This window comes from Canis lupus, chromosome 23 (assembly GCF_003254725.2).
Source record: "Canis lupus dingo isolate Sandy chromosome 23, ASM325472v2, whole genome shotgun sequence".
Classification (NCBI taxonomy): Eukaryota; Metazoa; Chordata; class Mammalia; order Carnivora; family Canidae; genus Canis; species Canis lupus.
The window spans coordinates 19,686,053-19,701,641 of NC_064265.1; the positions used below are offsets into that span (position 1 = coordinate 19,686,053).

Sequence of the window (15,589 nt, forward strand, 5' to 3'; positions counted from 1 at the left end):
TTCTCTGTGGCCCTTTAAAATGCAAACCTCCTAGCTGGATATCTTATCAAGTCACTAGTGTCTCCGAGTGGATGGATTGGGTCAGATTCCTTTCTCCCTTGACAAGGTCCTGTAATGCCAATAGAAGAAATGGACTGGAAGGAGCCATGAAGGGGTGAGAATAGCAAGGAATGGATGAGAGAGAGAGAAAATAAGGAGCAGGACTGCCACATGCCACTGTGCATGCTGTCAGTTGTGTGCTGGGCAGTAGGAGCAGCATTAACCCACCGTGAAGTCTGTGACACAGTGTTCTAAAGACAAATGTCACCTTGCCAAGAAAGACTACTGAACACAGAGGTTCCAGCCAAATTTGGATAATGTGTGAATGACATGTTGATCTGGGGCTACGGAGACATTCCAAGATTGTTAACACTGTAATATATAAATGAAATCTTGCTAAAATAGTAGAATTTAAATGTTCTCACCAAAGATATATATATGTATGTATACATTGTATATATTTATACATATATAATATTATATACATTTACATACAATTGTAGATATAAAATACCTGAGGTGATGGATGTGTTAATTACTCAGAGGGGAGAAATCCTGTCACAGTGTATGTGTACATCAAATCACCACAATGTACATTTTAGATGTCTTACAATTTTATTTGTCAAATATACCTCAATAAAGCTGGAGGGGGGATCCCTGGGTGGCTCAGCGGTTTCGCGCCTGCCTTTGGCCCAGGGCGCTATCCTGGAGTCCCAGGATCGAGTCCCGCATCGGACTCCCGGCATGGAGCCTGATTCTCCCTCTGCCTGTGTCTCTGCCTCTCTCTCTCTATGTCTATCATAAATAAATAAAAGTAAATCTTTAAAAATAAAATAAAATAAAGCTGGAGGAAGGGGGGAAAGTACTTCAAGAATTCTCAAATTACATAGGTGGCCTGCTGCATTAAATCTTAGGAATGCTCCCCAGTACTTGGTAGGAACATAGGGAATATTGAGAATAGAAGACTATGGCTGGGCTCTTAAGTCTGACATTTACCAAGTATTTAACCTTGGATAAATCACTAATTCTCTCCAGCAAAGAATGTATTCAGAGATTAATTGTCCATAAAGAAACCAAGGATATTAATCTACAATCCATTTTAAAGTACCTCTCTAATACGATAACCATATTTCCCCCTTGTGGGGAAAACAGGACAAAATATATTAAGTTAGAACTGATCCCCCAAACCTAAACTGTGATTATCAGGAAAACATAGCAACTCCCAGATAAATTGGGCAATCGGTTACTTTTCACCATCTTTTTCAGTGGTCTTATCTCTCTTGTTGGACAGCTTCCCCCAGGAACAGAAGACTTCAGACTAGGCAGACACCCATTCTCGATTCCCCAGTAAGTCGGGGCTTCTAAAACCCCTGTCAGCTTCTGGAAACATACTCATGCTCCATAATAAACTTATTCCTCTGAAAGTGTTGGTGACCAGTATATCCGTACCTCTCCAGGACAGAGGCTTTGGGTTTGAGTACCTCTGGAGGTACAGAGACTGCATACCAAGGGTAAGCCTGCATAATAGTGACACTGCAGACAAAATAGGCAAGTATCCTGGGAAGCCATTTCACCTGTATGTATGACCTATATTGACACAGGGATGGTTTCTCTCTGTTGTTAGACTACTCTGTAGCTGATGCTAATATGAACTATTTTTAGAGATCAATTTTTCATGTCCTGGGACAATTCAGCCATTTTGATTTGGACTGAAATAAATATGATCCCACTTCTCTATCCACACTGCAAAGATACCAGAAATCCAAAATCAACTGAGCTTTGGAAATAAGAGTCAGAAATCCTCCATGGCCCAAAGCCATCCTCCGTGGCATTGACCTGAAACAGAATTATTATCTTTGGCGAATCTCTATCGCCATGATATTTTCCAGTATTGACTTATACAAGAGACTTGACTTTACTAACTTTACTGCTTCTTAAAACAGAAAACTGTATTGCAAATATGACTATTTAATTCAATTGTGAATTTACTTGGCATTTGAGTTAGAATACCATGTGGGGGCAATATTTGGTGAGTAGCAAATTTTACCCCAACTACTCATAGCTGCCCCATAATGTGCAGCTTATAGAGGCCATACTGTCATAAGCCCAGCGTCACAACTAATGAAAAGATACTTATTTTGCTCTTTGTTTGCCTAGACCAGGGAAGAACTTCTTATAATAAGCTTAAGATATAAAACTAAAGGTCAAAAATGTGTAAGTAAAAGAAGCTCCTGCCCTTTAAGGGAAAAAAAAATACATGTTAATTTTTGCAGGAGTTTCAATTGAATGGTTTCCAAGGAAACAGGTATCTGCAATGGGTTCATCTCATTTAATATTTATGGCCAAACATAGGGCATAGTGCTTTCTTATTATCCGTTTCTGGTTACACATGATAGGCTCATTCTTAACTTTCCTATGAAGTGATCATTCTATGTTTGAGTCTTATTTCTTCCCCAAACAAAGGAAACAAATGTGTACTCTATGATTAAAAAAAGTTTTGTAATATCAAGGATAGAAGCCTGGTGATCACCACTAAAAGGAAAAAAAAATAACACTAATCAATCTGACACGCTTTTCCTAGATGAATTGAGGGGGTTTGGTTTTGTTTGTTGTTTTATTGCAAATTTGCTTGCTTTTTTTAGCTGGTTTCTGCTTTTAAGAGTTGAACTGGAAAAAACGAAATGCATAGAAAAGGACCATCTTCAAGTTTGAGTGAGTTGTGTGTTTTCTTGCTCTGCTATAGCAAACCTATATTTCAATTTTATATGTGATTTTAAAGTACTCTTCACTCTCCCAGGTAGTTGGTTTAATACAGAGAACTTCCACATCCCCTTCATCTGGACTCATCAGTTGTTTGCCACATTCACCTTATCACAATATATGTGAGTGTATGTATGCATCTGTTTGTATATACACACGTTATTATTTTTCAGAATCATGTAAGAATAAGTCACAAACATCATACCCCTTGAACTCTAAATACTTCAGAGTGTCCCCTAAAGTCAAAGAAATTCTCTTAGAAAACTATGATACAATTCTCAAAATGAGAAAGTTTAACATTGGTGCCTACTATTACCTAACCTATAGGCTTTATGTAAATTTAACAAATTGTCCCCTGTTTGGGAGGGGAGGTAGAGGTTGAGACCGGGGCCGGAGAAAAGATGGTCTCTGGAGGCTTCCAACAGGGCCACCACCACTTGTTCCTTTTGCCAGTTCTGTTTCTGGTCCAGGACTTAGGCTAGGATTATGTATTTTGTCTAGCTTTTATGTCTCTTTTGCCTGCTTTAATTTGTAACAGTTTCATGATCTTTCTGTTTTTCATGACACTGACATGTTTGAAGAATGCAGGCCTATGATTTTGTAGAACATTCCTCAGTTTGGGTTTGACTGATGTTTCCTCATGATGAGGATCAGATTATGCATTTTTGCAAAAATGCTGGAAAAAAAATTGTATCCCATGATGTTTATTCCTATAAAAGTTTAAGTGTGTGATTCAGAAATGGTTTCCAATCTTCCAAACCACCTACATGTTCATGTGAGGAGGTTTGTGTCATTATTGATGGGCTTGTTCATTATCTCATGGGATTGGAAGAACGTATCTTTTTAAGAAGCCCTCTTATTAAGCATCCATTCAATAGTCTGAGGATCAATGTCTCAAGAGTCAAAGCTATTTGTTTCTCTATCACCTATGATATTTTTAAGGCTGGAAGGATAGTATGATACCTCCCTGGGAGACATGTTTCTTTGTAGGAGGAACAGAAAACAGATTCTCTGGGGTCTGAAGATCTGTGAGGATAACATGTAGATGCTCCCTCTTTATTCACCTTCTCATGCTTTAATTGGATCTTCTTTTCTTTCCACCATCCAGTCCTCTTAAATGACAAAACAACTAAGATCAAAATGTATCTTAGGTTAATCTTGGTATCAACTATGTATCTTTTTAGATTATTTTGACATTTGAAGTAAAATGAAGATCAGTTCACCATTTATAGATGTGGTTCTCAGGATACCAACACGAAGTAGATCCAGCTTTTGACTACTTCTTTACAGATGCTCTTTTATTCACCTCTTCCTTGAAGATCCAATCCAAATATCACTTCCTCTTTACTTGTTACTCCCCTCCCCCACTGCCCACCCCCCCCACCACCCCCCAGAATGAATCATTTCTTTCCTTAAGCTGTCTTGGAATGTTACTATACTAAAGTACTTATTGTGCGGAGCCTTACTTGCTACAGCTTCTGAACATGCTTGAGTAATTTACCAGATTGAGATCATCTTGATTTATACCAAAAATGTTCATAAGTGTATTCTGTGCACCCAGGCTGCAGTGTGTGTTGTGAATAAAAAGTTCAGTGAGACTGCTTCCAGTATGGGGTTTCCAGATAAGACATGTTGGATGAACTTTGGGTCTAGACTTGAAATGAGCATCAACTCTGTTGACAATCAAGCAATAATTCTATTAGCTGACTGACATTTGTCTTAGTGAAGAATAATAAAGAATTTAACCTATGCTGTTTCAGAAATAATAATTCCACTTCACTCAATATTCAGTTAACACATGGAGTATTTGGTGCATCAGATACTGCCTTCTGCTTGTTGATATGTCTTGCTTGTTGCAAATTTTAGAGAAAGGCCATGTCTTCCTCCTGTATGTGGTATTGATACATGAACAACATGAACTTTGAAATGTTTTTTATTTTGATAATCGGTTTTAATTGGCTCAAGCTATTTGTAACCACACATCTATTTTCATAAAGCCTTATTAAGATATAATTTACATACCATAAAATTCCTCTGTTTTAAGTGTACAGTTCCATAATTGTTAGTATATTTACAGAGTTTTGCAATCATCACCACAATCTTATTTTAGAACATTTCCATCACCCCAAAGAAACTTTCAGCTGGTTTACAGTTACTCCTCATTACTGTACTCAGTCCCTGGCAACCACTCATCTACTTTCCCTACAGATGTGCCTTCACTGCCCTGCACAAAAATGGAATCATAGAGGAGGACTGGCATCCTTCTCTTAGCATATTGTTTTTGAGGTTCATCCACATCGCAGCATGTATCATAACTTTGTTTGAACTTTTTACCTTTAATTATTCTTCATAACATTTTTAAGTATGAATATAAGAAAGAAGCTTTTAATGAACAAAGAATAAATCTTTTGAAAACTACGTGAATTGCAACAGAGCCTAGATTTTGCAGTAGTTGTTCTTAAAAATGAAAAACAAAGTAAATGCAGATGACTCAATCATTCATTCATTATTCCTATTATTAGGGAAATCGGTTTTAAAATTAATAACTCTGACATGTTATTCTGGAATAAAGAAAGTATATTCCAGCTGTTAAATGTCAAAACCATTCCACTCAAATAACCACTCAACTTTTCAAATCAAGGCCATCAGTGTGAACTACAATGAAATAATCACCTTAACACATTAAAGTAAGTTGAAATGGGTCTACTTGCTTTCATTAATTAAAAAAAGTACATAAAATGAGTGGCTATATGCTATTCACACAAAGCATAAGTGATATTCATAAAAACGTGTAATATTGAAGAGGTTTTTTTCTAGAGACAGAGGGAAATATTTTAATCAAAATAAATATATAAAGAGGCATTACATTAAACTCATCTTTGGAAAAACAAATAAATCATTAATAACCTTGAATTTGTGTTGAATCCTATAATTAGTGGCCCAGAACTTTCGAAATATCAAAATAATTTTCTCTTAGAAAAGCAGTGTGGGGAAATGTGACAAGCAAGTTCTAGAATAGCAAATCAAGAGCCAAAATCTCTATACTAACATCTCTTGGCAGTTACAGAAGGGTGAGAACACCAACCCCTCAGTCTCCACTCTGTAAAATGAATGGAAGTATCTTCACCACCAGTCGTACTGTTTTGTTATAACATGCAGTAGACCTCGTCATTATTATTTAGCCAGTGTTCCAATTAAAGTTTTACCAAACTGAAACTTTATTGTATGTTTTCTAGATGATGGTGCAAGCTTCATCAGACTGTATCAGCCATTAAAGGTTTGCTTTTGAATCAGATGTTCATTCTTGGGAAGGAGCAAACATTCCATTGTTGGCTTTGCAAGGAGAAGAATTCAATGCTCATAACATTGCTCTAAAATATATTTCAAAAGCCTTACTTCTCTTTCAACCACCAGCCTTAAGGGTGCTAGTCTGTTTTTACATCTGTATATACATTTTTCATTTGGTCTAGATCTTGATTCTCAAACTTTAGCTTGCATCAGAATCCCCGAGAGTACATGTCCCCACACGCACTGGGGGTGCAGCCTCACCCCACAGAGTCTGATTCAGTGGGTCTGGGGTGGGGCTGGAGAATTTGCATTTGTAAGTAGTTCCAGAAGATGCAAATGCTGCTGGTTCAGGAACCACACTTTTAGAACCGCTGACCTATGTGGAGTCTATTTTACAATCTTTGTGGAGCTACCAAGGCCTGTTTTCTTTAACCCACTTATTCTATAAATTGATGTATTCCATCTAGAAGAAAGCTATTGTACCTGGGTCTGTGGTGTCTTTTGCATGTATGTGCTAGGGCAGCCATTCCACCTTAATAAAATAAAACACAACCACCAGACCTTAGGCCTGGAAAGAGTGGCCAAGTGGAGGAAGCCACCAGGACTGTGCTGTGAGAACCTCCTCTTGGACAGCTCTCAGTTCAGTTACTGGGGCTGCTTCCAATGTCTTGGGTCCTGGGAGTGACTTGTTCGCACTTCAGTATTCTCATCAGGGCCCTTTCTTTCCCAGTAGACCAGATGGCAATCCCTTCCCCTCACACTAGTAACCCATGTTGTCACCTTTTCAAGCTCATTTTTGGAAAAACAAGTTCTGTTTGGTGATGGATTGCGAACAAAAGCCTAAGCCTCCCCTCTCTCTCCTTTCACAGAGCTGTAACAGGCTGGCATCATCAAAAAGCTTTTATCAAATACTAAAGGAGAAAAAAGCAAATTAGAAACAAAGTCAGAGTACAAGTTGTTTTAAAATAGGAGGGCTTTAAGTTTCTATTCCTACCAAACAGACTCAGTCGCAGAGTCCAGGGACCCCAGTCTTGTGTGGCCACCTGGGATTTGTACTACTACCTCGTGTCTGGCCTGCCTCTTCTGGCCAGTAGCTTTCCTCCTTGGTAAAGACCAAAAATGGGACACTCCCCTTGGCAGCTCCCCAGATCCCTGCTCTCTGCCCTTGGTGTGTAATCTGAGAACACTACTCTTCCAGGTGAGATATCCCTACAAATGGCCTTACCTCCAGCAATATATTCATAGAACAGAATCTGTGTTTCTGAAAGTGTGTTTCATGAAACAGTTGTAACAGATGTTATAAGACATGCAGTGTTCTATGATCAGATGTGTTTTGGAAATGCTGAGTCACTTGAAGTTTGACAGTTTTCATTTGTGATTCTTTCAGAGAGGGATCTACAGTGCATATTTCCCAAACTTATTTGACCATAGAACCTTTTTTTATTGCTTTTTCTTCAAAGCATCTCTTGGGACTGGTATTGTGGACTGCTATGGAAACATCACCTGAATGTTAATCTCAGGGTATGTTGTCCACTTAATGAGGATCACACAATCGAAATAATCAAGGGGAGACTGACTCATGCTAATTAATGCACCTGGGACTGAGGAAGTAAAAAGTTCCAAAATGGTTTGAGTGGTACATGATCTCATTGACTCAAGGTCTTATATTATTCTTAAGGGGAGTGTCAAATCCCAAGCCTGGACCAAATCCCCGTAATTCTCTCCCTTCCTCTAATGCAGTATAGATTTTAGAGGAAGAACCAATGAACTTACTCCTAGGTTGGAGGTAGACAGTGAGGGTAAGTAGGCAGTCCAGGAGACGCCAAGGCTTTGTGCTTAAACCCCCAGGTGGATGCTGGTACCTAGATGGGAAGACAGTAGGAAGAACAAGTTTTAGAAAGCATGAAGTTGGAGGTGTCTATTGGTGTGCCAGTGGACTTGTCAGGTTGACAGCTGGACAGGAGATTCTGGTTTTGGAGGAAACATCTGGGATGGATGCATTTGGATGTCATTTACCTATTTATTGAAAGCCATTAGACTGGATGAGATCACCTACAACAGATGCTGGCAAACTTCTTCTCTAAAGTGCCACATACTAAATATTTTCAGCAAGCCATATGGTCTATTACAATTACTCAACTCTGCCATTGTAGCACAGAGTACATATAGAAGCAGCCATAGACAATACGTAAATGAATGAGCATGACTGTATTTCAATAAAACTTTATTTACAAAATAGGTAGTGGCCCATGTTTGGCCTGTCAGCCAAAGCTTGCTGACTCCTAACCTAGAGTGAAAATGCAGACCCAAAAAGAAAGTCCAAGACAAAGCCTAAGGCACTTCAATAAAATTATTATATACACATAATTATATCACTTATATGCCAGTCACTTTTCTAAATGCTTTACTTATATTGACTCACTTCATCTTCACAACAACTGATGAATTGGGTACCATTATCATATTTTACAAAGGAGAAAGCAGTTACCTAAATGAAAAGTTTATTTTTCTCTCTTGAAAAAAAAAAGTGTAGGAGCACCTGGGTTCTCAGTCCATTAAGTGTCTGCTTATAGCTTAGGTCATGATCTCAAGGTCTGGGGATCAAGCCACGTGACAGGCTCTACGCTCAGCCAGGAGGCTGCTGCTCCCTATCCTTCTGCCCCTCCCCCCATTCATGTTCTCTCTTGCTCTCTCTCTCTTTCTCAAATAAATTTTAAAAACCTTTTTTTTAAAGTGAAGAGGTTCACAGTGTAGGCTGGTATGGCAGTTCTACGGCAGTTCTAAGTTCAGCAACGTAGGTTCCTTCCAGCTCATTCTTTTACCATTTAGAGTATAGCAGTCATTCTATTGGGCCAAAATGGTGGCTGAGGCTCCAGCCATTGTATCCACATCCCAACAGCTGGAAGAAGGAACAAAGACGAAGCAAATGGTATGCACCAGTTGTTGTTTTTTTTTTACGTTTCATAGAAACTGCCTTACAACATTTCTTCTGCTATATCTCAATGGCCAGAAGTTGTTAACACAGATACATGTAGGTGCAAGGGAGACTGGTAAATGAAAGTCTCTTTCCCAAAGGCCGTTGCACAACTAAAACTTAGACAATCTATTACTAAAGTAGAAAGAAAGAAAAGTTATTTGAGTAGAAGCTAGCATAAACGTTTCATGTTTTTTATCTTTCCTTATGTGCCTTTTCGCAAGGATAGTTAACCACACTCTCCCCAAGACATTTCTGCTCAGCTGTCTCATATCTCTGGCCCCCACTGTTGAAGTCCTGCATACCTTCAAAAGCCAGCTCAGAGATCACCTCTTCCATGATGCTGCACCTACCTTGCTAGGCAGATTCTTCCCATGTTCCCATGCCACAGTTATCACACTTCCTTGGATTTAGTTCTTTCCTGGTCTGTCTCCTCAGCTAGTTGCCTCTGCTCAATGGGACAAGTTAAGGACAGGTGGAGCCAAGTCGAGGCATTGGAAGGTGAATTTTTAAGAACTAAGGGAAATACACACCCAAGATGCAAACGAAGAAGTAGTTAAGTGTGGAGGACACCCTGGAGCATGGTAAAGGGGCCATGGTCGGGCACCCAGTAGAATGGCAGTTCTCAAATTCGGCTGCCTGTGCAAATAACCCAAGGAAGTTTAAAAAAATCTTGATGCTCACGTTTCACCCCATACTGATTAAATTAGAATTTCGGAGCATGACACCTAGGCATCGTTTTTTAAAGCGTGTATGTGATGCCAATGTACAGCCTTATTTAAGAAACAACACAGCTGAAGACAGAGGAAAACACAAGGAAAGAAGATACTTTCCTCCTTTAGAGACCTTGAGAGTTTGTTGTTTACCTTTGAGGTTTTTCCAAGTGAAACCATTAGTCTTACCCTTTTAGGTCATTTCCTGCCGGCCGAAGACAGAGATGTATTTACGTAATAAACTATTATTGATTAGAACATTTCTAATGAGAATTATTAAAGCCCTCCCAAGTTTATTTCAGGTGATTAGATGCACTATGGGTTAAATAAGTCTTAAGCTTCCCCTTAAGTAACTAAATTAGAGTAGTCAGCCAGGGAAATAAGAAAACAATCTTACCGAAGCGCACCTCATTTGTGACACATAATACGTTTAAATTGCTTTATCGACTTTACAGAGAAGCACGCCAGATCGATCACAAGTGACAGCACTGTGATTGCTTTTATCAGGGTGTGAGGGGCCATATTTCAAATTCAACGTGAGTCTTGGACTCCTTTTTTGGCTCACAGTAATGAGAGTTTCGTGCACTTACTACACATAAAGAACATCCCCTACTTGGAACAAGAAGGAATGCATTCCAGAAAGTTTTGTACTGTTTTCTCCAAAAGATAAAAGTTAGGGAGGGAGTTCTCTTAACTATGTTTTTGAAACTTTTTTCCTGTTCAAAGATTTCTGAGGCAATTCAGGATTGTTTTAATGCAGTGAGTCTCAGGGGTCTTCCCTGTGTTTTGTAAAAATCGAGGAAAAAAAAGTTTTGGGAGCCATTCTTTCCCTTTTCGCTGCAGTATGTATATCCAGTTCTGGGGCAGAAGAACGCTCTGATTTTCCAAGCACATTTGGAGATTTCTGGAAATTGTTTGTAAGTGTTCCTTTGGCATGAAAGTTGAGACTCTGGCTTTGGTTGTTATTGTTACTGGTGAAAAGCAAGAAATTGCTTGGATTTGTGCCTTCAGTGAAATAGAAAGGGAGCCAGGAAACGCACTGGGCATAACTGCAGAATTGGAGGGATCCGTCATGAAGCTCCTAACCAGAAAAAGAGGCCTCAGAACATGTGTGTTTGCCAGGAAAGAAAACTACTTTATTGAAAGGTTAATTTTCAGATTAGCTTGGGGAAATTTGAGATAAATAAATGAAATCAGACAAAAAACATAAGGCCTGTATCCTTTTTCCCAGGGTTTTCAGAAAATAGTCACTGCTTCCAATGAAATGTTTTGACATTTTCAGTAGGGAGAAAATGTTAATTGTAATGTTATGTGTATGTGTTCTTAAAAACATTTGCGAACTAATCTTTTATTCGTTTGAAGAGTAATCAGAGAGTAAAAACACTATTAAAATGTTAGCTATGTTCATTACTTCTTAGGATCACTTTCCTGCTGCCTGGGATGTTGTAGTTCATTTTCCTGATTCAAATGTACCAATCTGGAGAAAATCCCTTTACTTGTCTTAACAGTTCAGTTGTAGTTTTTTGAGGAGTCTTATTACTAAACATCCACGGGGTCTACCTGGATTCCTTCCCTTATTTTGCCTCATCTGTTTCTTGTTCTCTTCCCTTGGAACAGTGGCTCCTTGACTATGTTTACAAAATCATCAGCCCTCGGGGTGCCTGGGTGGCTTGGTCGGGTTAAGAGTCTGACTTTGGCTCAGGTCATGATCCCAGGGTCCTGGGATTGAGCCCCACGTCTGTCTTCCAGCCTGGCAGGGAGTCTGCTCATCCCTCTCCCTCTGCCCCTCCCCTTGCTTGTTCTTTCTCTCTCTTTCAAATAAATAAAATCTTTTAAAAAAATTAAATTATTAGCACTTAAAGACTCCCTTACATGTCAGTGGCCCACTGGCTCAGTATTGAATACACGTACTACTGAGCTACTTAGCGGCAGGGGCTGGATTGACTTTTGGAACAGCCATCTCTGCTCCCACCACCCCACTGCTTTGCACTTAACAGACACTGCATAGGTGTTTGTTGAATGACTGTCATTTCTACCGTCCTCCCTCCAGTCATATATCCGTGTTCTAGAATCCTGTGTTGTAGTTGACTAGAGTTTCATATCCAAAGAGCAGGTTTCACTGTTGAGTATTATAATATTACATTGTCTGTGGCCCCTTAGGAGGGAAATACCAACAAGGTCACACACTCATGGGCCAGCAGGAACCCAAATGTAAATGTCACCCCCTGAGTCCCAGTCCTACCAACTAAGTCTCTGGAAGAAAGAGAAAGAACCCCTAGCTTCAAAGAAAGCAGCTTTGGCCCTTACTGAATCATGATCTAGAACACGTGCATATAGTGGACATACACGTGCTTATCCACCCCTTAGTAATCATCTTAGCAAGCAGTTAGGGTCTAATTTGATATTTGTTCACATCTTAGTTAAAAGATATGGTGATTCATATGGAAAATGCTTTTCCCTCTTTAGAAGGTCACTGTCTTTAAACCTCAAGCACATGAATACTACTTAAATCACATTTAAACTTAAAAATGAACCCAAAAGCAGATTTGATTAGAAGAAAATGGTGAATGTACACTGTTTCCCACAAACTACCTCTAAGAGTGCCGTTAAGCACAAACGGAGGGGGAACTGCCGTAAGAGAGGGAATTCTTCATGAAAGCGTACCAGCACATATACTCTCCCTCGTGTGCTTATAAAGAAAACATAAAAACCGAATGAGCAAAGCTAAATTAAGCTTTAGGTCTCATGTAGATTAGTGCTAATGATGTAGAAAATTATCAGCTGCAAGGAACAAAACAGAACTCACAGACACCAGTGGTGTTTTCAGAAGTGGCTTTCCTTTCCTTGGCATGTTGCTAAAACCTGTGGAACCTGTGTGTCATTAGGAGGATGGTTGGAATCAGTAACATTCAACAGATTTAACCACCAACATTTGCATGACTAGATTAATGTTTTGGAGTCAGTCATCAGGCTCGTTACTACTGGGATTTTCTCTGGGTCATGCTAATAAACCGGATTATTGATTTTAGGATTTTCTGCGTATCCAAGGATATTGTCTAAGATGTCTTTACAATGTTTCATGCTTAAGTTGTCAAGCCACATGACATCGCAATGAGTAATCATTTTCTAATCACGTTAAAAGGGGTTAAAAAATGGCATATAAAATGAATCTTCCCAGATTCAGAGGAACAGGAGCATTCTTGCTGTTACTCTTCCAGCGGGGTGATGGTCATCCCTACCTGCATGCCATCTACCCCAGGAATTAGCTGCGTTCTCAGCTTAAGACCCTTTGATAGAAATCTGCTTTCCAATATGTTTGAATGGCAGGAGAGCCCAAAAGACAGCTCAATCTAAATAGGATTTTAGTACATCGGGTGCTATTCCAAAGTAAAGCAGGCTGGGGTTGCTGTGTGGTGGTGGTGTTTATTCATCTTTCCTTTTCATTTCATGCGTATGGATGGACACTTCTCGGCGTATATGCCCAGCTCTCAGGGTGTATGGGGCTGGTGAATGCATGTGTAGAGTGTGTGTATATGTAAAGTAGACACTGAGCCAGGGTAACAGAATGAACTACTGTATGCAAGAAGTATATGAAGTGCACCCAGCTGCCGGCAGCAATTGCTACATGCAGGCCACTGATTATTACACGTATTTCGAAGATAGTCCGGGTTACAGTGGTTGCAACGCTCAGGCTGTGCCCAGTAACAACATATATATGGAACAGGCCTGGGCAGTGAATCAGCCTTATACCTGTAGTTACCCTGGAAACATGCTGAAAAGCAAGGACTCTGACTTGGACATGGCCCTGAATCAATACAGCCAACCTGAGTATTTCACTGAAGAAAAGCCTACTTTTTCTCAAGTGCAGTCGCCATCGTACTCTCACAAAAAAGGTAGGGACCATTTTACTAAATTTGTTAAAAGTTTCCGTGTTTGTTTCTGTTGTGTTTTAAAGTTACAGTTTGCATCAGCTTTGTCAAATCTTTGACTTTAAGCGCTGTTTGAAATTAAAAACAGCAGTAAAGAGAGAGGTTGCTAGGTGATTGAAAGGGGTCCGTGAGCAATAAAGATTTCCAAGCACTTTTTTTTAAGCATATATGAGAGCTGGATTGAGCTGACTTTTTAAGCTGTGTGTGTGTGTGTGTGTGTGTGTGTATACATATTTAGATAGATAGATAGATAGATAGATAGATAGATAGATAGATAGATAGATGATAGATTGTGTGTATTGCCTAAAGTGAATAAGGTCAGTTTCTGTGCTAAAGAAAATATGTAAAAGGCTTCCCCTTGGTGGATAGGCACTGTGGCTTTTGAAGTGGGATAATTCTCCCCAGTTCAGGTTCAAATTAAAAACTCATTTGACTTTTTCTTGATATTTCATATTAAAAGTTCATTAATAAAATATTTTAGTGATTTTTAATGATCGTATACTGTTGATATATTAGGTTTTATAATTGTTCATCTTGATATGTTTACTGATCCATGTAAGCTGTGAAGAATCTACTCATGACCATATTAAGCTATAAGAATGTAAAACTCAAAAAGGAACTAATATGCTTTCTAATTCCATTTTGTCCCTAAAGTATTATGTGTCTGGAATCATGTTAAATGAATTCTCTATATGAAAGTAAGTAAAATACCCTTCAAAATATGCTAAGTGAAAACAAGTGCAAATCCATTTATCTTAATAGACACTGTAGCTTTACAGTGCTGTGTAATTTTCTATCAATGGAAAATTTCTTGTATACCAAAAAATAAAATAAAGTAAATAAGCAGGTAGTACACAGGAAACTCAGTAGCATCTGCCAGATACTTTGGAAATAGCTTAAATTCTATTCTATTCTTAAATATGCCATAAACTCTTTTTTTTCTGTGTACTATCTACAGGATATTGCATAGGAAACCAAATTTACAGGTTTCTGTAATTTGCAAAAATATGATGCCCTTTGATCCTCAAAGGTCAATTTCTCCATGAAATTATCTTAAAACAATGTGGCTTGGTTGATTGTGGTTCCTATAAAAATTATTTGTTTTTCTTAATGTGACTCTGTAATTAAAAGTAGCCTGTTTTGAAAACAAAGCCTAAAAAAAAAAAAAACCCTCAAATTCCTGTTTAGTTTTTACCATATACTATGTTTGAATTTTCTGTCCTGTTCTCCAACTTCCAAATATGAAATATAAAGGGAATTATAGCAGAAAACATATTTAGAGTAATTTGTCTGCATTTTCCTCTAGTTTCACATCCTCTTGAAGGGTATCAGAATTTCTCATTTATCACATGGGGACACTACAGAAGTCCTCTAATGGGAATATTTGAGATAGGCTGAATGTGTGCTTTCTGTTTCATTTAATATTATACTTATAAGTAATTTATCTTTGAAAAGAAGAAGTTAACATTGCCTCATTAGACATTCCTGGATGTGCATTTCACAGTGTTGTGGGACCTCAAGACAATATTGGTGCCTGCCTCTCTATTGAGGCATTCTGCTATTCTTAAAAATTCCTGCAAAACTTTTCAGGCTCTTTTACTCTTTTGTTCTTTTGTCTTTACACGATATCTTCTTCAAGCAGGCTGGAGAATATTTGCTCATAAAACGTTAAACCAGATTCTTTGCTAATTAATTTGCCGCTTGAACTAGAGGCTAAGACACATTGTATGCATATATTGATGTAATTTCCCAAAGCCATATGCCATTGAAAGGCCACTGCCACCTGCCAAACTCACTAAATCAAAGCAGGCAAATATTCTTAAATGCGCCATTATTTACTGTTACAAGTCTCTAAGTAAATCCCAGTAAAACTAAACCCAGCTGTT

The 15,589-nt window shown here is 38.7% G+C and overlaps 1 protein-coding gene across 24 annotated transcripts in view; it reads left to right on the top strand.

Annotated features, from left to right (window-relative positions):
* Nucleotides 1-15,589, top strand: part of THRB (thyroid hormone receptor beta) — a 371,974-nt gene that overhangs the window by 308,679 nt on the left and 47,706 nt on the right. The window contains exon 1 of one of the 24 annotated variants that reach the window (XM_049099587.1): nucleotides 2,706-2,751. The exons of 22 other annotated variants lie outside the window; for them this stretch is intronic. In XM_049099587.1, the coding sequence (XP_048955544.1) occupies nucleotides 2,721-2,751 (31 nt within the window). In that variant the 5' untranslated portion in view covers nucleotides 2,706-2,720. Of the gene's footprint in view, nucleotides 1-2,705; nucleotides 2,752-13,324; nucleotides 13,668-15,589 lie in introns of those variants that run through there. One more of the 24 variants, XM_025460999.3, reaches the window with a different exon arrangement.